Consider the following 27,314-nt stretch of genomic DNA (forward strand, 5'->3'; position numbering starts at 1 on the left):
GTGTGGGCATCCAGGAAAGGGTTGGTACTTATAGGACTTGCGGGAATGTTAGGAAAGGAACCAAAGCCTGGTGGAATCGAAGTCATAGGGGGTGTAAAACCTGATAACACACTTGTTATAGGCATGGCCAATGGCATTGGGAGGTTTTTTATTTGCAGGTACCAAGAAAAAGAGAGATGTTCCTTTTTGCATGCAACAAAAAAAAGGAGAGGTCCCTATTGAAAGTGACCAAAAAAAAAAGGAGAGTTCCTTTTTGAAAGTGAAAAAAAAGGTGAGGTCCCTATTGAAAGTGACAAAAAAAAAAGGAGAGGTCTCTATTGAAAGTAACATGGGGAGGCTATAAGTAGACCACCTTAAAGCAATATAAAGGTATATCTTGGATCTCATTAGATCTACCATAATTCCTCTCTTTGAACACATATTCCCTCAACAAGTTGTTCGTCTCTCCCTCTCTATCTCTCTCTCACATCAACCCTTTACCCTCCTCTATCTCTCACCCTCTCATCCTTTCAACATGTCTAGCTTGAGCAACACATTGCCAAACATGAAAGAAGCCATCGCCACACAGTCTTGTCTAAGCAAAGGGTGCAGATGAAAGACACGAGCCAGAATGAACATGAAGTGTTGGAGCGCATGCAGTAGAGTGTAGAAGCACAAAAGCTATGAAACAAACTCAACGAAGATGTTACGTTTAAAGATGGAGACGTATATCAATGGAATATGAAATTGAGTACTGCAATAGGGAGTTAGCACGCATATGGCTACATAAGTGACAACGAAGAATCTGTTCATCAAAGAGGAGCTTGGGAAGAAAGTTTAAGAAAAAGACACCTAGTTTAGAAGTGAAAAATAGATCATGTAGTTCTGCCATGAATTAAATAACAGAGGATAATCACGGTAACTAGAAGATCTAAATAGTTTTGCTCGTGTTGGTTAGAGATCTCTCGTTTTGGTTGGAGATCTCTCGTTTGTATAGACATATTTGTTTCTAATAAATGAGTGTTTTCTAATTGTAATTTTGTTGACATGAAGTTATTTCAGAAAGTATGGTATTGTTTGTTTTTTTCCTTCAATAGTTCTCCTCTCCTTAAAGTTATGATTTTGAGTATTTGCGCGTAAATAAATCTATATTTGAGAGAGAGAGAGAGAGAGAGAGAGAGAGAGAGAGAGAGAGAGAGCGAGAGGGGTAGAAGTCAGAAAATGCATGGTTAGAGAGTGAGAGAAGGTGAGAGGGTGAGATATAGAGAGAATGTAGAGAGGGGTGAGAAGTCAAAAAATGCATAGTTAGAGAGTGAGAGAAGGTGAGAGGAAGATATATATATATATATATATAGAGAGAGAGAGAGAGAGAGAGAGAGAGAGAGAGAGAGCAAGGAGAGGGAGAGAGAGAGGGATAGAGAGGGAGGAAGAGGGAGGGATAGATTTTGACAGAGCGGAAGGGGCACGAGAGAACGAGAGAGAGAGAGAGGGAGAGAGAGAGAGAGAGAGAGGGTAGAGAGGTAGGGGGCATGAGAGAGAGGGAAAGAGGGGTTATTGTAGGTAACCGAAGAAGATAGCTCAATCTGAGACAATCAAAAGAGCAGCTCGAGGAGAAGATAACAAGGGGGTGAGGCCCAAGAGGATATGCTTTGATACCAATTGTTTGAGCAAAGACAAAGGTAGCAACACACACAGATGCAACAAGCAAGGAGAGATAGAGAGAAGCACAACACTCAAAGTAAATTGATGAGAATGAGTGACATACAAGCGAAGTGACATGATAAGATCACTTACAAACACTCATAAGAGTGTACATACGCTTAGGTGAAAAAACCACTTAAAGAGGGAAAAGGTGCCCTGACTCATAAGAGTGTGTACATACGCTTGGGTGAAAAAACCACTTAAAGAGGGAAAAGGTGCCCTGACTCATAATTAGCCTACATCCACACATCACTACTATATAAACGGCTTCACTTGGGAGGGTGTGTCTCTTGAATGGGCGAGAATGCATTACACCTTTGACTCTGGTTAGATCCTCAGATCCTAGATGAAATGGATCGTCAAGTTAAGTTAATCTATTAAGATCTCAAGGTCGTTCAAGATTAATAAAAAATTTATGCACACCTTCAGAGATCTGAGAGACTACTCAAAGATGGAGATATGGCGTTTCTTCGAGTCAAACCAAAGAAGATCTCCCTATCCTTGGGAAATTTTTGAAAGCTCGCTCATAACTATTGTGGTACATATGTGATCACAAGGCACATTGGTGATCAAGCCTATGAGTTACTTCTACCTCCTCATCTTTAGACTCAACATCTTTTATGTAAGTCTCCTTAAGAGGTATGTGGCTGACCCCTCCCATATGTTAGATGATGTACACATGAGCATCCCTAAACAAGGAGAGTTTGAAGTCCCTGAGCAAATATTAGAATTCCGAGAGAAGCCTCTTCAAAATAGACTTCTTCGATAAATTTTGGTAAAGTGGAAACACATACCACTAGAAGATACTCCTTAGGAAAAGACTTGTGAATTTTGCCTAGGTAACAAGCTAAAAAGCTTCTTAAGTTGGATATTATATGGAGATATAATAATTCTTCTTGATTTTTTTTTTCAAAGCCCCTTTTTGGGGGATGCAATGCAAGCATTGTACCACTCGCACACATCATGAATGTCAAGGTTTGAACTCGGGTCCATTCGTTTGATTAGGGTAGAATAGCCTGGGCTAAACCACTCAGGCTAGAGCATGTTGAGAATGGGGCAATGGTAGAGATAGGTAATAATAAATATTTTCTAAACTTATAGGGCAATGGTATAGTAAAATATCAAACAAGAAGATTTTTACTACTTTTATGGTATGTAGAAAGATTAGAGAGATTAATCCAACTCTCCTTTTCTCCCAAAAAGAGTAATTATTATTGTAATTATTATTTTATGATGTTGAGTTTGTGGGTTAGTATGATTAGGGCTAGGGTTTTGATTCTCCTTAAAGATACAAATTTGGATTGAGCGAGAATGAATTGTCCTTGTATATTGAGCATAACACAAGCTATGGTTTCCCTATCATTATACTATAAGAGAAACAGGGATTTTGCGAGAGTGTAGGAGATTAAAAAGAGCTTTCCTTTGCTTATTAGTGGAGAGATTGGTATGCGTGAGTAAAAAGGATTGTCTTCCTTAAACTAGGTCTTGTTGTTCCTGCGTAGAGTTAATCTACAAGTGATAGTGTTAAACTACGTCTTGTTGTTCATGCTTGGAATTAACTATTGTTTAGTCACCATAGTTACTCTTTTGAAGTCGAATACCTGAGTGGGTGAGTCAAAGACAAATAACAATGAATATGTCAAGTACTATGAGAATTTCTTTTATCATGGAAAGAATGTTGAAAAGGGTTTCAAAATATTACAATAATGTCTCCACACAATTGTTATCTCAAAGGATATGTAAAATTAAGACTAATAATAAGGATGGTGGGACTAATAATAAGGATTGGAATTAGAAGTCAATTGACAAGATTGACAGGGTAGTGAGGAAGTTCGCACTCATCGTGGGAAGTGGCAACCTTGACTCAAATCCTCCGGTTCAGTTTGGGTGAGGTTAGGATTAACAGCCTAAGGGTGAAGACTTGCTAGTGGGGCCCCTAGGGGAACCGGCCCCCTGGTGATGATGCTTCCTAGCTCAATCGATCGCATAGTCCAAGCGTCGTCAGGTAAAGCAAGAATAAGGAGAACGTGGTGGCCGACATAATGGCCTATTGTTGGGTGGGTCGAATGAGTCCGTCATTTTCTTTTCTATCTTAGATAATGTTTAAAAGAACCTTGCATGAACATGGTGTCCAAAATATAGCATACTTCGATTGTTCTTTGATTTTTCTTGTGCTAAGAATGAATGGAATCAATGCTATTTAAGTTTGTGACATTGTGGGCTCAGGTACATAATTTTGAGACCCAAGCGGAGGTAACTCACGCATGCTAAGTCAATCTTCTGCCTTTGGCATAACATTGCCCCTAGCCATCACATGCAATCGAGGTGGCTCTAGTATCACCAAGGATTTAAAGGGTGCCAATGATCCCACGCCAAACCATTGGTTGTGATAATGCTTAAGCAACTTGAGTGCACCCACTAGATAGAAGGTTTAATAATGGGAGATGTAGACATTCAAAATGACAAATAAACAAGATGAAACACACTCGAATAGCTTAATTACGTAGCATGGCAAACAATTGTGGTGGATAATACACTATGAATATCTTTAAAAAGACTTCTTTTATTAAGAAACTTTGATTAACATGCATTACAAGTTTGGATTGCTTTTGAAATTTCTTCCAATAAGGTAGGATATGTATACTATATTAGGGCTATATCCCAACCAACGTATTTTCACTTCACACAACTTTGGTAGCTATTCGTCCCAATTGCGTCTCATGACGCCATGGAACCTTGGTAATTGGGATTTTAGAACGCAGCCCTACCTATGATGTAAGGAATAATTGACTAGCATCACAATATTCCAGTCTTCTTAATCAAGTCGTATCTTTAAGCCACGTTAGCTAAGTAGAATGAACCATATAACAGATGGCACATCTGAAAGCATAGGGAAAACAATAACAATGTAAAAATTGAAAGCATAGGGAAAGCACATCTTCAGTCAGATGACAGGATGTGGTAAGCCACTCCACCGAATGGTAGAATTATCGGATTGTCACTGAAAGAAGTATAAAGCACACAAAAGCTTCAATAATTTGAACTCACTTCTATGTTTGCTCAAAGAATGAAGAGAGATATACAGTGGGAATTCAATGCAAAATTATGTGGAGAGGACACTACCTGAAAGAATCAACTTGACAGAATGGATGTTACACGGACCGAATGATCTGCAGAGCCGGTAAGGAACTTGCTTTGACTTGGATGCCAGTCCACAGAAGTGATTGCCGCATTGTGTTGAAGTGTTCGTTGATTGTTCTGTTTCTTGTGCAACTGCATTGAAGTAGAGAAAAGGTAAACCATGGAGTCCTTCACAAAAATACACCATTTTTTTCTCCGCATACAGTACTTTTTACTACACATTTTATCCTTACCAAAGTACCATCTTCTCGAGCAACTATCGAGCTCACCTAACGTTTCTCTCTCCGTGTGCTTGTGTGTGTGTGTGTCTGTGTTGTGTGTTTGCCTCTTGGAGAGCTCTCCCCCCGCGACCCAACATTGGTATCAGAGCTATAAGCTCGTCTCGCTACAGCTCCTCGCCATACCCTGCAGTTCCACGCATGCGCTCCCACCCTGCAGTACATCTCTATGCTGACTATTTCGCTGCTGTGTGCTGCGAGCCGTACACTGCTAACAAGGCACCTGCGCTGCTGTACGCTGCTGATATGGCACCTGCGTGGCTGCTGTATGTTATCAATACGCTGCTGTACACTGCCTGTAATAAGCACTTGCTGTGGAAAATTATACTGTGTGTGTCTCTTGCACACATTAGAGCTACATTTTTTACTCTGTTGCAGCACGACTTGGTTTTCTTCTCTCTGCAAGTTCTGCAATTTTTTACAGAACACAAATTTTTCTCAAAAATCAGATTTTCCCTAAATCTTTTACCTCTCCATTGCTCCTGCAGACTCCTGCAAGTTTCCATTTTTCCAAAATTGCTCCTGCACACTACTACAAAATTTGGGGGTTTTTGCATTTCTTGCAAATTGATCCTATACAAGTTTTACAGGTTACACGGTTCACCGATTTTGTCCGGAATTTGGGCATTTTACAGGATTTACAGGTGAAAGTAAAAATTTGTTAACATGTGCAGGTTTTTACATCCAGGAAATTGTGCATTTTGCATCTATTTGTTCCAATTTTTTGCAGTGCTTTGCTTCAGTTTGTTGCAAGTTTCCTTGGTAGAGACAGTTTGTCATATCTACATGTATTGAGCAAACATTTGGGCATTTTGATTCAGTTGCAGTACTCGTTTGCGTCACATTTGCTTACGGTCTGTGCATATTTATTGTTGGAAAATGTCGGAAAACACCAGTGACTTGTTTGGCATGTTGTCAGTTGAGGATAAGTTGGATGGTACGAACTATCCCATGTGGGCATACATGATGAAGCACGTATTGTTTGCAAAGAATTTATCGGTATATGTATCTGGTGTTGAGTTAAGACCTCCTTGTCTTGCACCTGCAGCTAACACATCAAGGGGTCCATTGTTGGGACTAGTGATTCTAGTTCCAGTGGGAGTGCACTGCCTACACCTGTCCCTTCTACACAAGAACAACTCAGATGAAAGATACATAGGCTCATGCATTGATCGCTCTCTCGTGTAGACGGCAAGTCATTCCTCATATCCATTCATGTACTTCTACTAAGGGTGCATCGATATACTTGCCTCGTTGTATTAGATCCGCAATGAAACTCACATAGCTTATCTATGAAAGAAGCTTGACATGGAGCATATGACTGAGGGTGATTCTATGGATATATTCCTCACTTGTGTTAAGGATTTGCAAATCAATATCTGACAGTTCACTTGTTTTTACTGTTCACAATGGTTTGCTTGAATCCTACCAAGGGTTTGCTACTACCCTTCGGTTGTTGACGAAGAGAAATGCAGATTTGTATACCTTCGATGATCTGGTAGCACTCTTGTTGCAGGAAGAGCACTCCCGGTCAAACTGGAACAACATGATTGCTGCAACTCAGGCATTTGTTGCCTCTTTTCGTGGCAAAGGGAAATCTGGGATATCTTCTATTGCTAAGTCTAAGGACAAGGCACTTGTTTGTTCAAATCCTCCTATGTCAAAAGAGCGTGGGGACAAGAAAAAATGCTGTAACTATTGTAGAAAACCTGGACATGTCATTGAAGAATGCAAAAAGCATATTGCAAGTGAGTAAAAGAAAAGGTAGCAAGGTTTGGCTGCTACCCAAATGACATTAAGGAAGAGGCCAACTTGGGCCATGATGGCTATCCATTCATTGTCACATGTAATAACTTGTTTATGTTAGTTTCTGATGTTGATTACTACTTTGATAGCGGTGCTGCAAAGCACATCACTTCATGTAAGATGTTTGCCACTTTGCAAAATGCCCCTAAAGGTGGTACAGTGATGTGTGCTAATGCATTGTATGCTATTAAAGGCATTGGGAATGTAGATTTGACAGCATGCAATGGTGACATTTTCACTTTACATGACACATTGTGTGTACTTGGAATTCGTAAAAATCTCATCTTTGTGTTTGCTCTTGCTAAAACTTGGGTTAAAGTTCAGTAGCGGTGCTACAAAGCACATCACTTCATGTAAGATGTTGTTTGTCACTTTGCAGAATGCCCCTAAAGGTGGTACAGTGATGTGTGCTAATGCATCATATGCTATTTAAGGCATTGGGAATGTAGATTTGACAGCATGCAATGGTGACATTTTCACTTTACATGACACATTGTGTGTACTTGGAATTCGTAAAAATCTCATCTCTGTGTCTGCTCTTGCTAAAACTGGGTTAATGTTCAGTTTTTTTATCATTGTTGCTCAGTTTATGACCATTGAGATGCAGATTCTATTGTCAATTTTGGTACATTGTGCAATGGTTTGTACAAGGTGGATATGTATGGCAAGATACAATTGTCCCATGATGCTATGGCTGTCTCTACCCCTACAGTTCTACGTGACACTGAGTTGTGGCATGTTGGGTTTGGTCACCTAAATTTTTCCTCTTATGCAATCGCAAAAGCATAACATGGTTCATGAGTTGCCTCCTTTGCAGCTCCCTTTTAAGCATGTATGCAAGGGTTGTGTACTTGGGAAGATGCATCGACATTCTTTTCCCAAGGATGGCACTGTGCGAGCTACTCGACCATTGCAGCTTGTGCATAGTGATGTTTGTGGCCCAATGCAGGTTCCATCTCTTGGGGGACATCTATATTTTGTCACTTTCATTGATGACTACACTTGGTTCACTTGGGTGTATAGCTTGAAAGCAATATCAGGTGTGTTTGCATCCATCTGTGCTAATTTTTTTTCCCCGGGAAACCCTCCGTGCTTTTTTACCCTTGGCTGAAAATGCTTGTGGCCATAAGCTTGTTGCTTTGCGTACAAATCAAGGGGGGTGATATTTATCTAATGAGTTCATAGCTTTTATGTAGTCTCATGGCATATCTCATCAATGTACTACACCTTATACTTCTCAGTGAAACAGTGTTGCTGAGAGACATAATCATACTCTTATGGAGATGGCCAGATGCATGCTTAAAATCAAAGATTTGCCGAGTAGATTTTGGCTTGAGGCGGTCACATGTGCCAACTATGTGCTGAACCGCTATCCCATTAAAGCCTTGAAATCTATGACAGCTTTTGACACTTGAAATGGCAAAATCCCAGTAATTATTCATATGGGAGTCTTTGGTTGTCTAGCTTATGTGCATATACCAGCACAACAAAGACATAAACTTGATGCAAAGGCCATTAAATGTATCTTTACAGGCTACAACAGTGAAGGCAAAGGGTATAGACTTTATGTGCCTACTACAAGCAAAAATCATTGTGTCTCACTATGTTATCTTTGATGAATTTGCATCTCAGCCATTGCTTTCATCTAAAAAACAGCCATCAGTTGGACCAGAAGATGTCTTTGATACATTGTTGCCTTTATTTGCGTCACATGCTGATGATGTACAGCCCACTTTGGCTCGCTTACAACCATCACATGGTGCTGAAATTCCTGATATTCAGCCACCTAACACTACTCAAATTGGTCCTAATATGCCTCATGATGATCAGGAGACCTTAGGTGATGCATTGGACAATGAAAATGAAGCTATTCATGAGGCCAGGAATGTACCTCATTGGCTGATTGACACTTCGCGTGATAGCAAACAACCTACTCTTATGCATGGTCATACTTGTGCTGCATCTTGTCATGCATCTTCACATTTTGTTGACACTGCTCTTGATGCATTGGACAATGAAAATGAAGCTATTCGTGAGGCCAAGAATGTACCTCATTGGCTGATTGACACTTCGCGTGATAGCAAACAACCTACTCTTATGCATGGTCATACTTGAACTGCATCTTGTCATGCATCTTCACATTTTGTTGACACTGCTCTTGTTGCCACCGCATGTAATGAGGAACCTATTTCTCATGTTGATGCTTTGGAGGATGAGCATTGGGTTACAACCATGCGCTTGGAGTTGAACTCCATCGAGCAAACCAATACTTGGGAGTTATGTGACTAGCCTGCTGGTAAGCATGCTATCGGCACTATGCGTATTTGACTGCCACTGGGTTTAACACTAAACCAACAAAGAGTACTCTCTACGTTCACAACGATGGAGAGAATCTGTTGATTCTTATTCTTTATGTAATTGGCCTTGTTCAGGATAAAATTTCAGCATTCAATATTGAATTATAGCATGCATTTAATGTCACAGACATGGGTCATTTGCATTACTATTTGGGCATACAGTTTATACCTGTTGATGGGGGTATCATGTTGTCTCAGTGGAGCTACATAGAGCAACTCCTTGAGTGTTTCCAATAGGTCATACCATCAATGCTGTGCATATCACACATCTGTGCGTCATGTCTTCCTCGGGTAACATCTCTGGTATGAAAACCTAGTACCAATCCAACTCCGAAAGATAAACCTAAATTTTGGTCTGTAAAGGGATCTCTACTCTACAGAACCCGAATCTGCACATTGTAAAAGTATCAGTATAATTATCAGTAAACCTAGTGCACCTCAAAGAAAATATGGCCCAATGGCCCATCCTCACCATGCTAATAGGTCACAAAGAAACCTCATCAATGTAATCTCTTGATACAAGTCATGACATGCTTCCCTCATGAGTCAAATTCATCAAGAAAATAACTACCCACATGAAGCTACATTGAATTCCTAGCTTAAAGCTGGAACCTCGCTCTCAAAAGATAACTGAATAAACCGTCCCTGACATCTTGTGCACCACATCCAAGAAATGTGCTCGATCAAATACATGACCTAAGGGTCACTGTTGGTAACTAAAAATAGGCAAGATCAATGATCGTATAGGAAAGTAATAAGTAACTACAAATAGTCACAAATCTGGTCACTAGAACTCGGCTGTGACGCATATGGATTGCAATCAAAGTAAATGCCATATGAAATTTCTTCGTCGAGGCTTCTCGATTGGCGTCTATGTATCCAGGAATAACTAATGTTATTCCTAGCTGCACGAAGAGACTATCGATCATGACAACTCTGCCGGCAAAATAAATTATATAAGTGCATAGTATACATAGCACTATTAAAGTCATGCTATGGATCCTTCGCTTTCTTTCTTGGTTCATACCAGGTGGCCTGCAATCACTAGGATCCCCATTAAAAACATGCGTTCTACTCTCCAACACACGGGTCACGGAATAAACACCAAAGTACATCCACACCTAGAGTTCATCGTAACAAACTCAAGGTTACCTTGGCAAGACTAGCCAAAGAAGGCTCTCTCATCTCTCCCAAGTCAATCGTCTCTACAATAAATTCTTCTCTACAGGTCAAGGATTTTACCCAAAAGGAAAACTCCCATCTATAACTAGACCCAGTCAAATATCCAAACCAATAAGTTGTTAGATATCGTGTACCAGATGGGACACCAAGGTGTGTATCTCCATCTAAACCTCCCAAGAGATCAACGACTCTTGGATCACCCTTGCAATGGTCCAGATCTACTTTGTAAGATTGGTCTACCATGAGTCCGGGTAATCAAGGAGAATTCTGGTCCAAGTTGTTCAGCTAAGGCATTACAAGCGCATACCACTCCTCGTGGGTGTGAGCTTTGAAGGACACGGTACTCTCTAATGGAGGGGAAAGATGTTAGCCTTTGGCCTCCAAGAAGTCCTGGTGTGAACAATCTTACACATGAGCACTTTCTACCCTATGCTAGCAATGGTTTTTTCCCTTGTGAACACACTCTAGTGTGTTGGCCACTTTAGCCCTAGGACTATGAGTACTTTCTACTTTACATGTTATCACCATCATTGAGTACTTTCCAACATGTTTTGCCCCGTATGTCTCTCTCTTTCTCTCTTTGTGTTCGAGTTTCTTGTGTGTGTGTGTGCAGGGAGCTTCCACCCATCCAACATTGGTATCAGAGCCATTGTGTTGGTTACCTTGTTGCCCTGCGCAGCCCCTTGCAGCCGCCCACAGCTGCTCGTCATACGGATCTGCAACAATACAGTCGCCATCAGGTGGTCACCACTAGGATCTGCAGCTGCTTGCCGTACGGATCTGCAGCAGCAACAGCAGCCAGCAACCGCCACGAACTCAACAATCGCCTCCTACCCCGCCCACTACTTCACTATTTCACCTACACTGGGAGACTCGCCTAGGTGCGAATTAACAAACCCCCAAATCAAAAAATCAATTTTTTGATTTGGGGCTTTCTGACTCTGCCGCCATAGCAGCGCCCATTCCACCGACTCAGCCGATTGATGCTCCGCCCACTCGCACCACCATTACAGAGCTAGTTTTTCAAACCAAATTTTTTTTGTGCAACTATGTTCCTCATCATTTTCCGAGTCTCCCAAGCTGAAGAACTCCAGAATCGGAGCCCATTTAGGCCATCAAAACCCCTCTGCAAATTTTCAGCTTCTCCAAAAACAAAGCTAAATCGAGCCCTAGGTTAAATCCAACATTCCTCGTGCTCTCTTAGTGCACTTGGCATCGAAATATAACATTCTGACACCCATCTTTGGGGTCTCTTTTGGTCATCAAGCCTCTATTCACATAACTTTTCTATCCTTACACTTTGTCATCTCAATACATTTGCAAGTCCTTGTCATCAGTGAATCATTGGGCATCACAGAAGCCTGTCTTTTAATGGACATTGAGGGTTTGCACTGCATTGTGCAGCGAGCTTGGGATAGATTGTCAGTTACCTTTGAGCCATGGCTAATAATAATGTATTTGGGATGCTCTCTGCTGAGGATAAGCTTGATGGGACTAACTATCCTATATGATGAAGCATGTACTGGTTGCAAAGAATTTGTGGATGTATGTATCTGGTGTTGAGATAAGGCTTGTTGGTCCCACATTTGTAGCTAGCACGTCAGGGAGATTCACTGCTAGAACGAGTCATTCTGGTTCCAGTGGAAGTGCACCGCTTGCACCTGTTCCTTCTACACAAGAACAACTTAGATGGGATGCTAAAGATGCGTAGGCTCATGCCTTGATTGCGCTCTCGTGTAAACGGCAAGTCATACCTCATATCCGTTCATGTACTTCTTCTAAAAGTGCATGGGATATACTTGCCTCTTTATATCAAGTCCGCAATGAAGCTCGTGTAGTTTATCTATGGAAAAAGCTTGACTTAGAGCATATGACTGAGGGTGATTCTATGGATGCATTTCTCACCCGTGTTAAGGATTTGCGAGAGAAGTTAATCAATATTGATGAGGTGATACCTCACACTTCACTTGTCTCTACAGTTCTCAATGGTTTGCTTGAATCCTATCAAGGATTTGCTACCACTCTTCGCCTCTTGACGAAGAGAAATACAAATTTGTACACATTTCATGATTTGGTAGCTCTCTTGTTACAGGAAGAGAAATCTCATTCCAACTGGCACAACATGATTGCTGCAGATCAGGCTTTTGCTGCCTCCCATCATGGCAAAGGAAAATCTGGGGCTGGTTCTAGTGCTAAACCTAAGGACACAGCACAAGCCCATTCAGATCCTCCTAAGTCCAAAGAGAAGAAGACTGAGAAGAAGAAGAGATGTAACTATTGTCGAAAACCTGGTCATGTAATTGAGGAATGCAAGAAGCGTAAAGAGAGTGAGAAAAAAAAGCAGCAACAAGGTCTTGCTGTGGCTACAGGTGACAATGTGAGGAAGCAAATTTTGTACATGATGGCTATGCCTTAACAGTCACATGCAGCGATTTGCTTGCCTCTTGTTTGTCATTGTCAGATGCTGATTGGTATTTTGATTTAGGTGCTACAAAGCACATCACTTTGTGCAAGAAGCTATTTGCTACCTTGAGAGATGCACCGTTAGGTGGTACAATTGTGTGCTAATAATGCATCCTATGCCATTAAAGGCATTGACAATGTGGAGTTAATGTCATGTGGAAACACGTTTACTCTTGCAAATACTTTGTATATACTTGGAATTCGCAAGAATCTTATTTCTGTCTTAGCACTTGCAAAAGCTGATCTCAAAATCCAATTTTCTGATCATTGATGCTTCATTTATGATAGAACAAATTCTGATGCACTTTGCTCTCTGGTACATTGTGCAATGGCCTTTATAGGCTTGACATTATGACAAGAGTAGTGATCCTCATGATGATGCTACGGTTGCTTCCACATCACAGGTTATGCGTGACACTTAGCTGTAGCATGCGGTCACCTTAATTTCCCTTCTCTTACGCGTTTACAAGATCAGTCTATGGTTCATGAGTTGCCACCTGTGCAGCTCCCACACAAGCATGTATGCCAGGGATGTATATTGCGAAAGATGCATTGTCAGTCTTTTCCAAAGGATGGCACTGTGCGAGCTACTCAGCCATTGCAACTCGTAGATAGTGATTTATGTGGCCCTATGAGGACATCATCTTTAGCAGGATATCTGTACTTTATGACTTTCATTGATGATTACACTCGTTTTTGTTGGGTGTATGGTTTGAAAGCTAAATCAGATGCATTTTCAGCTTTCCATCAATTTCTCCCTATGCTGAAAATGCTTGCAGCCATAAGCTCATGACATTGCATACAGATCGAGGGGGGAATATTTGTCACATGAGTTTACAGATTTTACGTAGTCGTGTGGTATTTCTCATCAGTGTACTACTCCTTATACACCACAGCAGAATGGTGTGGATGAGCGCCGTAATTGTACACTTATGGAAATGGCAAGATGTATGCTCAAAAGCAAGGATTTGCCATCCAGATTTTGGCTTGAAGCGGTCATGTGCGCCAACTATGTGCTGAACCACTGTCCCATTAAAGCATTGAAATCTATGACAGTTTATGAGGCTTGGAATGGCAAAATCCCTGCAGTCACTCATATGCATCTTTTTGGATGGCTGGCTGGCTTACGTGCATATACCAGCACAGCCATAGTTGTTATGAGGCACGCCTCTAACAGTTCGAGGCGTACGACTGCCTGATCGAGGCGTCCACAAAAAAATAAAAATTAAAAAATTAAAAAATTTATTATTTTTTGCTGGTTTGAGTCTTTAGACGGGGGCTTTAAGGGCCCAAGGCAACCCCTCTCACACACACTCTCTCTCCATATTATGAGATGGAGGCACCTCCATAGTGTACCCCCCCGTCCCACATGATATTGTATCCCCTCACTGTACTCCACTCACCTCCATAGCGTACCCCCCCCCCTCACTATATTCACACCCTATAAGGGTTTCTGTTTACCTTCCAGTTCCAGTTTCATTTTCTAGGTGCTAGTAGTATCACCTTTATTTTTCATTTTCTAGTTTTTTATCTAGACATTGTATCAGATCCACCATGATGTAACTTTTTGGTCTCATAGGTCATTATGGCCTTTTGAAGACGTTAATATAACATTTCATTTCATTTCATTTCATTTTCTCCCTCATTCTCTCCCTCCCTCCCTTAAGCCTTTCTCAAGACCCAAAGTTCAAAGTTCAAAGTTCAAACTTCAAACACACTAGGATGATGATGTTTTTTATACCCACTTTTGGAGCTCTCTCTATACTCTACTGGTTCCTTTCAGTTCATTTCATTTTACTTTGTACCCTTGAATCTTGATGATGTATCCAGATGATGAGGATGGACTATTTTGGTCTCATAGGTCATTTTGGCCTTTGCAGACGTTTAATTTAGCTTTCTTTCTTTCACACACACTCTCTCTCCCTCTCATACACACCCTCTCTCCCTCCCTCAAGGCTCATACATACACACTCTAGTCTCTCTCTCTCTCTCTCAACTTTCACTTTATATATTATATCTATCTATCACTATATATATATATAAGTTATAACAGACGCCTCTAACAGGCCTCTAACGTCTCTAAAAAATACGAGTCTTTCGAGCCATGTACCAAACGCCTCTGACGCCTCTAACAACCTTGAGCACAGCAAAGACATAAACTTGTAGGCTACAGCCATCAATTGATGCCCTAGATGTCTTTGATACATTGATGCCATTATTTGGTACAGGTGCTGAACCTGTTGAGCCTAATTTGGCTCCGAATTAGCCTCCTGTTTGCTGCTGAAAATCAGTAAAATCAACAACCCAACATTCCCCCTATTGCTCGAGTCTGCCACACTTTGATTAGGATGCCATGGGTGATGCATTCGTGACTCACAGAGAGTTCCCCGCTGGCTCATTGACACACAGCAAGGTGCCTACACTTATGGCATGTCATACACGCATTGCCTCTCGATATGCATCTCATTTTGTTGACACACCCTTGTTGCTACCGCATATAATGAGGAGCCACTTACTCATTTTGATGCATTGGAGAGTGATAATTGAGTTACAACCATGCATTCGGAGTTGGCCTCCATTTAAAAGAATTCTACATAGGGGTTATGTGACTTGCTTAAAGGCAAGTGTGCCATAGGCACAAAGTGGGTATATAAATTGAAACGCAAGCTTGATGGCTCGATTGATCACTATAAAGCTCATTAGGATATGCCCAGCGAGAGGGCACTGACTATGCTGAAACTTTTGTGCCTACTTCACGTATGGCTACCATTCACGCTATTGTTCCATTGGCTGCGCATAAAGGTTGGAATGTGCATCAGTTGGATGTCAAAACTGCTTTTCTGGATGGTGATTTGCAGGCAGGAAGAGGTTTATGTATCACAACCTCCTAGCTTTGTTCAGAAAAGTGTAAAGCATAAAGTATGCAGGTTGCGTAAAGCACTTCACTCAGGGACCACTTTGTCGGCCCTCGCCCATTGTACCAAAAGTGCACCATTTTCAACCATACCGAGGCTGGTCAAGACCTTGGCAGGCTTTGCCCCGTGAGAGTCCTTCGTGTTAACAATCCTAAAATGGGATTGATCATGGTGAAGGACATAGATTAAGTAACATAATTAAGGTGGGTTATACCACACTAAGAACTCCATGAGAGAGAGAGAGAGAGAGAGAGAGAGAGAGAATGCACACTCAACACTCAATTCTATTCTGTTGCATATCACTATGAACCATACAATGATATAGGCCCTTTAGCCTTATCCCACTTTACACATCATCATCCATGTGGCACTCCCTTTTCCACTTCTTTTGGTCAACACTCACACACCATTCAATATTACATGTGGTGTCACATGCACTCTGCACTCAGTGCATGGTGACAAGATGGCTCATCATCAGAAGTGCAACATTTGTACAGTTTTAGAACCCAATAGGATGATATTTGTCGTACGCCGTGACCCCATTGTACATCCTCAGTCCAGGATAAGTCAGGCACGAGCTACGTAGGTCATTCCTCAGCCTTAGTGGGTCAGTCAGTCAGTCAAGTCCCTTAACCCACTTGGAGAGAATCATTCATGCATGTAGAGTCAGTAGAAGCCTTAGGGTTTGCATCGGAAAGCACTCTGCATCTTGCATAATATGCATACATATGCATTTAGAACATCCCCAAAGCCTTAGGGAATTTACTGGGATTTATCTGGTATTTTTCCCATATTTATTAGTATTTATTTATCATTATTTGCATTATTGGGCATTTATAAATATTAATTTTATTTAATGACCAACCTCCAGTTAGTATAAATAGGCTTGCCTAGAGCCTCTTTTGCTCATTCAGTCTTCATTGTGCTAAGAGCTCTCCTCTCTCTTGCTTTCAGCCTAAGACTAATCCAGCCCTAGTGCCCATAAGCTTTCTTCTCCAACCCCTTGAGATCCATAGCTTCAGCCCAGCCCTAGGTGCCTGTCTTCAGCCTCTTTCAGCCCTGAATTCAGCATCAGTTCATGCCCATAGTTCAGCCCACAGTTCAGCATAGTTTAACGCCAGCAATCAGCCTTCATATCTGCGTTTTTGCACAGCCGTACAGCAGAAGACCTCTGCGTTTTTCTGTCCAGCAGCCTCAGTTCCCTGCAGCTTCTGTCCAGCAGCCCCAAGACACCTGCGTTTCAGTCCATCAGCACTCCAGACACCTGCGTTTCTTCCAGCCCTGAAGCAACAGTCTACAGCAGTTTCCAGCCCTGAAACAGTTGTTTGCATCAGTGTCCAGCATTCTGTGCATCATCAACACATTCAGCAGTCATCTGGTGAAGGTAACTCAGCATTCATATGTGTTTTCAGCATTCTAACAGTGTGTAGAACAGTCCACCTTCTTCTTCTTTGAGCCTCAGGTGTGCAGCCCTTCCTCATGCCCTTGGGAGGAGTGCATAGGCTCGAGATCAAGTCATTGAGGTGTTTCTACAGCAGTGTACAGATCAGCCGCTCTCCGATCCTCCGAGATCTTGCGTTTGGCTTATCTACAGTCCAAAGTCATTCTCTCTAAAGTAATAAAGCAAATACTATCTCGTTATCGGGATAGGGGACCCTTCAGTGGGTAATTCGGGACCCCATCTGGTGTACAGTTCTCATATCTCTCTCTCATCTCTTTAAAGTTTGAAGTAAATGAAATGGATTGCTAAACTCACGAAACTCAGGATACAGAAGACGGTGTGAGCATATTGTGTGACAGGATCAACCAATACAAAGACTTCCGCTGCATATCGCATGTGGCATTCTTATCTTGCCACAATATCTTGCACCTCTAGGATGCTTTCCCACATACACACAACAACGCGATTACATCAAACAGACTCCTCGTGCTTGGTATCAAAAGATTCATGCGTACTTACTCTCTCATATTTTTCAGAATAGTCCTACTGAGAGTACGCTCTATGTTCGCAAACAGGGGAATGATTTCATAATCCTCAACCTTTATGTGGATGATTTGTTAGTGACTGGCCTTGATGAGGGGCAAATTTCAGCTTTCATAGCTGAATTACACCATGCATTTGATGTTATAGGCATGGAGCTTTTGCATTATAATTCGGGTATTCAATTTATGCCAGTTGAGGGGAGCATCACTTAGAGAAGATACATTGAGCAGTCCTTAGAAAGGTTCCAAATGACAGATTGCAAACCTGTTTCTATTCCTATGGAACCAGGCTTACGACTATCACATGAGGACTCTTCCGAGCCATCTGATGTTGCCACTTATCAGCAGGCTGTGGGATGCCTTCTTTATCTATGCACTACCCGTCTTGATATTTAGTATGCAGTGTCACAGTTGAGCAGATTTATGCGTTGCCCTAGTACTACGTAATGGCAAGCAATGAAGCGTGTCTTTCGTTACCTTAAAGGCACTCAGAACTTTGCATTGTTTTATAGCAATGCGCCTTCTTTATGCTTGACCGCCTTCAGTAATGGTGACTGGGCAAGATGTTATGACACTAGGGTGTCGACCAGTGGTAACTGTTTCCTTCTTGGAAGTTCATGCATTTCATGGCTCAGTAAGAAGCAGCTAACAGTGGCCACTTTTAGTTGTGAGGTTGAGTACAGGGCAGCATTCACAACTACTATGTTAGTATACACTCAATGCCCGCCTCTTAGCATGTATCTCACTTTGATGTATAATGCACATTTGTTAGGCCCCCATTATGAGGAGTAGCCATGGTGCATGTCTTTAGCGGGAACCTCGGCTTAGACACTGATGGGGTCATTATTGTGACCAGTGATGATGGTTAGGCGATGGTCAAGGGTGTGAGCGTTAGCAGGTCCATCGTTAGTGGATGGTGGTTGGTGTGGTGGGTGGGCCGCGTTCTTGATACGCGGGTGGTGACCATGTCTATGCAGTGTAACCGCCCTCGTTGTGTACGCGTTTACCACACCGCCTACAATACTATATATGGACATGGTTGCCATGAGCTAAGGCATCCAATGCTTGTGAGTATACACCCCCTTCTACACTTCATACATCCTCCATCTAGAGTCTATCTAGATGGCCATCTAAGCTCTAACCATCACTTGTACCTCTTTGGTATAATCAGAATTTTAAATTCTCTCCATTGTGTATCTACAGCATTGTCTATTGTGCTTTGTCTTGCTCTCTCTTTCCGCCGTGCCATATTCTTATACTATGGAGTGTGTATGGCTCCGCTGTCTATTGGCAGATCTTGGTATTAGATAGTCGTCTTCTACCACCATTTCACTCACAACCAAAGTGCATTAGCAGTGGCGCAAAATCCGGTTTTTCATGCACGGACAAAGCACATTGAGGTGCATTATCATTATGTCAAGGAGAGGCTCCATGCTGGAGAGAGAGCCTTTACTTACATTGCCTACACAGGCTAATGTGGCAGATGGGTTTACCAAGTCTCTTTCGAGAGAGAAGTTTGAAGCTTTCCACGAAGCTCCAAAGTTATGACCTCTACCAGTGTAGTCTGCTACACCCTATACACATTCACACCATTCACTTCAGGGGGGTTTGTTCGCCTTTGGTCTCCGAGAAGTCCTGGTGTGAAAAGTCTTACACACGGACACTTTTTACCTTGTGCTGGCAAGGGTTTTTTCCCCGTGTGATTCACTTTACATGTTATCATTATCATTAAGTACTTTCCAACACGTTTTGCTTTGTACCTCTCTCTCTCCCATGTACACAGGTGTACATGGGAGATGATCTCACTCCAGCACAGGTGGCACACCAACATGAGGCGATGGTGATAGTTCATGAGGCCCACAAAGCAGGCAAGTGGGCTATCTACAGAGATGGTAGGGGTCTATGAGACCAAACACCTGAGGTTAGCAGTATGGAACTGCAATGGCATGCTGTGGATTCCCGCAAAGCTTTTGATACTGTACCCCGAGCCCACCTCCTACACCGTCTACAAGAGATCGGAGTCCCATCTGACATGGTTTGGAGCATCATCGTCCTCTATGAGTCCGTCACCGGACGAGTGAGAGCCCCAACACTATTGGTGTGAAACAGGGCTGCCCTCTATCACCCACTCTTTTCGGCCTCTACATTGATGAGATCTCGAGCTTGACGGATTAGGTGGGGCTGGTCCCACACTAGCAGGCATATTGACTCTATATGTGCAGCTCAATCTGGATGTGAAGGGGCGAGAGGTATTGAAGACCATTACCTTGGTTTTACCAAGGTTAACAAAGAGCTTCCGCTGAGTGCAAAAGTCATATAAGGCATCCAACTGTCTCTGAAGCCCCTCGACTGAGTGTGAGAGGAGGACAATGTCATTTGCATAAAGTAGTATGGGGAGGGATACTGTGGAGATTGTCTCATCCTATGTCTACCTTGGTGTCACTTTCAGTGGCCCACGCTTTACCATGGTTCCAGCAGCACATGCCAGAGTGACACGGGGATATGCAGCCTTGAGCTTACTTGAGCGACAGTGCTTCCAGGCACATTTCCAGGAGGCCAGGACGAAGGGCTGGCTTTTTGACACCCTCGTCACACCAGCCTTGATGTATGGAGCAGCCTTCTGGGGGGCAAATTTCTCCGATGAGGATTGGCAGCAAGTTGAGAGGCCCCAAGTCATGATGTTCTCCCGTATGATCCGCAGCAAACCATCAGTCCCACACCAGATTATCCAGGCAGAGTTTGCTGCAGCCCTGATGGTAGTGGATGCACTCTTCTAGACAATAACATACCTCCATCGCATCAGTCACATGGATCCCCATAGGTACCGAGGCTTGCCTTGGAGTCCTCAAGACAACTAGCACTTGAGGGCCACTTTGGAGTATGGTATGCACTAGTTTCCACTTGGTTCTCAGTATATGGGCTCCGCATGGACCGCCTTCCCCCCCTTAAGTACAATTTGGACTCCCCTTTTCTCCGGCTGTCTCACGAGGATACCAACCGGGTTATCCAGTTAGATCTTCTTAGCCTCTACACCCACTACACATGGATCACACCTCCAGAGCTCCCCACGAAGATGCACTTCTACAGAGATTGCTTCCTCACATTCACTGAGGATAGATTCATCCAGCAGCCGGGCTACTTGAGTGTTCACATGTCCCATGCCATGCGGATTGCAATTGGCCAGATACGGGTTTCATCCCACCGCCTCAAAGTGGAGACAGGTAGAGCTGAGCGCATCTTCAGAGCTCAGAAGTCATACAGAGACCCAGAGAGGAGAGGATCTACCGATTATGCCACACAGAGGTTGAGACGGAGGAGCATTACATATGCCACTACCCATTATACTATGAGATCCATGGGAGGTTTCACTGTCTATTTCGTGAGAGATTTGGTCCACTCCCCACGATCATTGACTTCTAGGACAACGTTGCCTAGGCCTCTTTCTGCTTGAGCTCCGTAGACATAGGGACACCTTCTTGAGAGAGCTTCGGCAGCCACCCCGCCCCCTCCCTCGCCAACCAACCATCACCAGTTTCTTCCGGACCTAGGAGGTGGAGGACACCGATATAGTGGATCTTGTGGACCCTCCACGAGCTGCTCTGGACCTACCTCGCCCGAGAGGAGTTACCTCGGACTGAGCCTCCGCACTCCAACGTGCCCAACGCCCCCAGCCCCCCCGTCGGCCACGATCACCTCATCAGCTCCAGATCCAAGACATGCTCCACCGCCATCAAGCTACCTTTCCACATGACATAGCTGAGGGAGACCTCTCGGCCATACTCATTAGCCCCATGCTTGATATTTTGGAGAGTGGTTTACCATCTACTCGGAGCTGAAGTTGCTCTCATGTTTCTATGTTCTTAGTATTCCATGATGAGTTTCCATGGACAATTTTGTATCACCCCAGTGAGATAGCTATGTTTATATTTTCTTTCTGTTTTATTTTCCATTCCATGATGAGATATGCCATGGACATTATTGTATCACTTTGGTCTCATAGGTCCATTGGGTCTTTCGTAGACGCTTAATATATCTTTCTTTCTCTCTCTATATTCAAGTTGCTTGTGTGTGTCTGTGTGTGTGTGCAGGGAGCTTCCACCCCATCCAACAAAAGAACCATCAGGTATCTAGGTATCTGGAAGGAATCATGAAGGAAAAACTCAAACAGCTGTAAGGTGATGCTTCTGAATCGTAAGAACATTGATGGCGCCCTCTACCAAGGCTCACTGAAGCTCCTCGCACGTCCGCGGGATTCTTCGCCTGAAGTGGGCTCCTCCCAAGCCATGAATGTTTCATGAAGCTAGCTAGCTTCATGGTTTGAAGATGAGGTGGTGGCAGGCAACAGCAAGGGTCTCCACCAGCTGGAGCATCTTTGGGGTGGGTTTTGATGGGGAGTAGTAGTGCCCTCATGGCCGGAACAGAAGCAACATGGCCCCATTTGGATGGGGCTGTTGCTCACGCTCTCTAGCGACACCTCAGGCTGATAAAGGTGCCTGTAGATGCCCTTCTCTGTGATGAAGCTAAGGTGGGAATAAAGGCCTTGAGCACATTGTGAGTCCTAGTCCGAGTCCTAGTCCGAGGGGCAAGTCGCCAGGCACCATTTATTTAAGTACGGTGTAGTCTTGTCGTGCCCGTGGCACAAATCTATGTAACCCTCTTTGCAAGATGTAATGGTTGTACAGGCCACTTACTAGACCCATGGTGGTGTCTGGGAAGGCCAAGTCATGTGTCAGGTCCTTGTCCAAGTTTCGGGAAAATGTGTCTTGCCATGTGTGAAAGTCACATTGTCATGTGGTCACTAGGAGTGCTCATTTAGGGGCCCTGTAGCTGTGGACAGCCCATGGGTACCTTTGAGTCCAAGACCTTAAGTGGGCATTGGGTATGTCCGAACATGGGAAAAACGAGTGGACCTTTTAAAGGTGCCTATCTGTGGAGTTGGCATAAAGTGCTTTGTGGATGTGTGCCAAATTGGCACACCTTTTAATGGAGGCTTGGGCCAGCCCTAGATCAGCCGGAAGTCCCTATATATAGTGACTTTGAAAGCTGAGTATTGTCATCTTGTCATAGCCATCATGTAGAGCACAAGGTTCTCAGCCAAAGCACAAGCAAGAGAGCAAACACAACACAAGAGGAGGGCGACCAGGATCAACCAACAAGCAGGTTATCCAGTGGAAGCTAACGCACAGCTTCTTGGCAGCAGGCCCAAGAGAAAAAACGCAGCCCTCTTTCAGGGGCAGCTAAAGTACAGCAGGGGCGGCCAACAGGGCAGCAACACACACACAAAGGGCACCTAGATCAGGTCATAACAGGGCCGGCCTTCTGGACAGAAATTAAAGGGTGGCTGGAATTAGATCCACACGGGTTCATCTCAGCCCCAAAGCAGCTCCATCTCAGTCCGGGTAAGATCCACTGAAGCTACGCATGGATTTAATGCCCTCATATGAGGGATTCAGATGCCTAGCTTCCACTAAAGATACTGCACAGTTGATTTTAGTGGCATCAAAGCCAATTGGCTAGGCAAAGAGGTGGTTCCAATGCAAAGGGCTTCAAAGCCCTTGGTTAGGCATAAACCAAGCCTAGAACTTTTACTGCACCATATCGTGCAGCACCTACTTGAAGCGCTTTAGAGCCATGCATTCAAACAAACTCATGAGTGGAGTCGAGCATTGTTGTCAAGCTTGGAGCTTTGAGTTGAGCATGGATGTCGAGCCCTAATTTTAGGAGCTTATACTCTGGAAACCTCAGCAAGACACAACACAGGAGTAGCCTATGCTCTGCAGACATCTAACGTGGAGCCTCACCAAGGTATTCAAACCCTAAAAGTATGTTTATGGCTATAAAGCCATGGCTATAGTACCATGGGACAGCAAAGTCAGTCAATCTTGTACTCACTCTCTTGCAAGCAATAAAGCAAATACACCTATACGGTCGGGACCCTTGAAAGGGTGGACCAGGAGCCAATCTGGTGTTCATGTATACTTCTCTCAACCCTAAACTTTGCAATTCAGTTTTCAGCAAGTGTTAAGCATCATTATCTAATCATTAAAATGCTTCCGAAAGAAGTGCATGTTACAATTTTTCCTTTTATAGATGATATAATTTTCTCTCTAATGCAAGGAATGCCACCTTCAGTAAATACAAAACCACCTTCAGCACATGCCATAAAAAGAACATTAAAAATAAAAATAAAAACCTTTTATTATCAAATTTTTCCTTACATGATACAGAGGAGAGGTTGAAGAACTAGATGTTAAAAGCAGCATTTTCCCTTGTGCATCTACTGCCATTTCATGGCGTGGTACATCAACTTCACTCACTGCACAAAATCTGCAATAGGAGAAACTGTTGTCTAAGTGAGAAGCTCAGAAATCTCAATTTTAAGAACAATCAAGGATCCAAATCTAATTGCTAACCTGCTTGCATCTTGTTCTTGAAGAACCTGACCTTGGTTATGCAAGCTCCACTCGAAAACCTGTTTGATATACAAAGATTAGCAGGCTAATTTGTTGACGTTCAAAATATTAAGGTTGTATTGCACACCATTCTTGTCATTAGATATGTCCATAAACTTGTCCATTCTAACTTGAGTCAATCACCTTCCCATCAGCCCCTAGGCTGAAGATGCTCGCTTGGTCTGGCCCAAATTTTACACAGCTAACAGAAGAGTCATGAGCTGGCCAGCCCGTGATTGGCAAACTCGCATATGTGTCTAAAAAAGTTAAGAGCTTATTGAAAAGATTTCTATCAATCAATCGCTGTAATAGCCCATGATGCATCCAAATAAATTGCAAACCACAATAAAATTCCACAAGACCACAAGTATATTATCAACCCAGGAGATGGTTTTAACTCAAATGAGGATACCAAAAAGATGGATCATGCCATCTGTCGCTCCGGCTGCCAACATCTTCCCATTGTGATTAAAGCATACAGAGGTAATTGCAGGTGGATCTTCCCCCAAAGGTAGAAAGCTCTACAATAGAGGACAAATATACTGTTCCTTAACCTTCAGACTCAAGGACAGATAACATCACTATTCCAAGAGAAGCCACAAGAAATTTGTTGCTACTCTAACATACCAGAGGCTTCCACGTCTTCATGTTCCAGAGAGTTAAAGAGGCAAACCCCTTAGCTTCAAGACTTTGCCCTCCATGCCCGGTAGAAGATGCTGCAGAGACAAAGACATATTCCATGGGGTTGCACTTTAAGTCCAAGATCCTGTTTCGCATGTATAGACGAAGGTTAAAGATATTCACATGCTAGCTGCAGCAGTGAAACTTCAAGCAATTGAGCTATTACATTGAAGGTACAGCATGAAATAACATGAATTTCACATCCACACATGCATACGTACGTATGAACGTGTGTATGAGTGTACACAAACATATATATATATATGTACACACACACACACTCCCTTTTTTTTTTTGTGAAACCACTGTCAAATCCGTTTTGCCAAATACTCTCCTACTAGGAGCGTTCCTATGAGGCATCTCCATAGAAAAACCTTCCGTTTTAAAGGCAATTTGCTTTGCCATACCTTTCCCAAATAACCTTTCCACCAGCCTAAGGACTTGTTCATATGCCACACCCAATCCGCATGTCCCTTCATCCATGGTTGTGGAAGCAATAATCTATATGCCCTTGCCGCTGTCATTCCACAAAGAGGGAACTCCGTAATATAACCTGGTCGGTTATTCTTTAGCAGCCAATCATCCTGTCGTTGCTCAACTGATATATACGACATATCCCCATGCCCTACTAGCTGAGCAGCAAGTCTCCATACTGGGCGGTAATAGGCTCCCAATTGCCACCGTCGTTGCGCTTGTGGAAACTATAATGGTCTGCCTTTATAGTCAATATGACATCTCCCACTATGCAAATTCCTTTTTGTGCTAAAAAATAAGCTTTTCTTGGCTCAACCACAACCAATGGCATATCAAATGCTCTGCTGCAATGCACATTTTCAGTTACCAGTGTGTTTCCAGGAGGCATTGGCCTCTGTGCCAAATGCAAAAGTATGAGCATAGACTTCTAGACTTGTAGTAATCTAGAAGAATAGGAGCAGCCTCAGATTTTTTCTTGTACCTGACCTACCAAGATATCCGAGTAGGAGAGATTCCAATGCCCAAAAGAATCAACCTTGTAACGTGCACACGTTGCAACCAGCATCTATGTTGTGCCCATGGTTGTCCTTGTTCCACGAAAGTTATTATGATGGTACTTTTCCAAGCCAATACATGGTAATGCACATTAAGATATTCAGCCCACCATGCATTTTAAGGTTGCATACATGCTCCATTTTCAATAGCCTTAAAGCCTTCCTATCAGTGCTTGTTTTCCATAACAGTTTCATTGCTAATAACATGAATGTGTCAAGCGATTTTTTGTCCCAAGTTAGCAACAGCAAGAAGAACTATATGTAAGCAATTATGATGGATTGTACTACTTGCAACTTGACATGCAAAGGCCATGTAGACAAGTGCCGATAATCAACCTTTTGTTTGACTTTTCTTTGTACCCATGCAACTGCTTCTTTGAAAGATATGTTTCAACCCAAAATATATCCCAAATGCTTAGTGATTTGGCCCGGGGGAAGTATATCTCTTGGCCAGAGTATACTATGCCAATCCGCCTGTTTTAGTGGTAGCAACTTCGACTTTCTAAAGTTCATTTTCTTTTTTTTTTTTCTGCGAAAAAGATCCTTCAATTAGTTAAAGAAAAAAAAAACCACAAAGAGCTAAATACAAACTTGCCTCATATAAGGGCGGGAAAACAAATGATCATAAGGGGAAGAGATGCTTCTCCTCCGACTGGCCGCTCTATGAGGAGAAGGCTATCTCATACAGGGGGAGGGGGGGAAACAACCACACAGGTGGTCTGTAATGCCAAATGGGGTCACCGTCTCTATCTGTGAGGAAAGGGCCATGCCTCCAAAGTCTCAAGAAGGCAACCTGCCACTTCCGCATGCGGTCGGAACCTCCCTGCAGCTTCCCCCACTGACCACGGAAGGTGTGAATGATGTCGAGCCATATGCTCTTGATGGTCTCAGCCAACGGAGTGTGGATACCCTCGATGGCCTCGCTACATCTAGCACGCCAGATGTGTCAGGCTGCTATGCTACTGCAAATCTCCCATCGTTGGCATGAGCTTGGTCGCCAGACACCTGAGGTGGGGTTGTGACTGGTACTACTGCAATACAATGGTGGGAGACCTAAAGGAGAAGGCCTCCCCCATCCTCCTCGTAAGTCCTGACCACTCTAGCCTCGGTGGCCCAAGCGACAGTACCCCAAGTGATGATCCGGTTTGAGGTCCTGTCCATAGCAAAGATGAGGAGAATCCGATACCAAACCTACTGAGCCTTCGGCCAATCCCAAAGGCAATGTTGCTGAGACTCTTGGGGGTGGCCGCATCTCGGGCAAGCTACTGACCGACCTCCGACTGCTAGCCAAGTACCCACCGCCAGACTCCTGTGTGTCAGATGCCGGGTCGAAGGGTGTTGCCACCAT

General features: G+C 43.2%; 1 protein-coding gene across 2 annotated transcripts in view; it reads right to left on the reverse strand.

Annotated features, from left to right (window-relative positions):
* Positions 1 to 4,223: 4,223 nt before the first annotated feature.
* The window catches only part of LOC147640694 (uncharacterized), a 69,657-nt gene continuing 46,566 nt past the window's right edge, over positions 4,224 to 27,314 (reverse strand). The window contains exons 9-15 of one of the 2 annotated variants that reach the window (XM_086814276.1): positions 24,885 to 25,023; positions 24,670 to 24,778; positions 24,402 to 24,514; positions 24,219 to 24,277; positions 24,024 to 24,132; positions 4,804 to 4,953; positions 4,224 to 4,681 (exon numbers count right to left, since the gene is read on the reverse strand). In XM_086814276.1, the coding sequence (XP_086670402.1) occupies positions 4,813 to 4,953; positions 24,024 to 24,132; positions 24,219 to 24,277; positions 24,402 to 24,514; positions 24,670 to 24,778; positions 24,885 to 25,023 (670 nt within the window). In that variant the 3' untranslated portion in view covers positions 4,224 to 4,681; positions 4,804 to 4,812. Of the gene's footprint in view, positions 4,682 to 4,803; positions 4,954 to 24,023; positions 24,148 to 24,218; positions 24,278 to 24,401; positions 24,515 to 24,669; positions 24,779 to 24,884; positions 25,024 to 27,314 lie in introns of both variants that reach the window. The other variant, XM_086814272.1, reaches the window with a different exon arrangement.

The sequence above is a fragment of the Cibotium barometz genome, chromosome 2 (assembly GCF_041138505.1).
Source record: "Cibotium barometz isolate CiBa-2024 chromosome 2, ASM4113850v1, whole genome shotgun sequence".
NCBI lineage: Eukaryota > Viridiplantae > Streptophyta > Polypodiopsida > Cyatheales > Cibotiaceae > Cibotium > Cibotium barometz.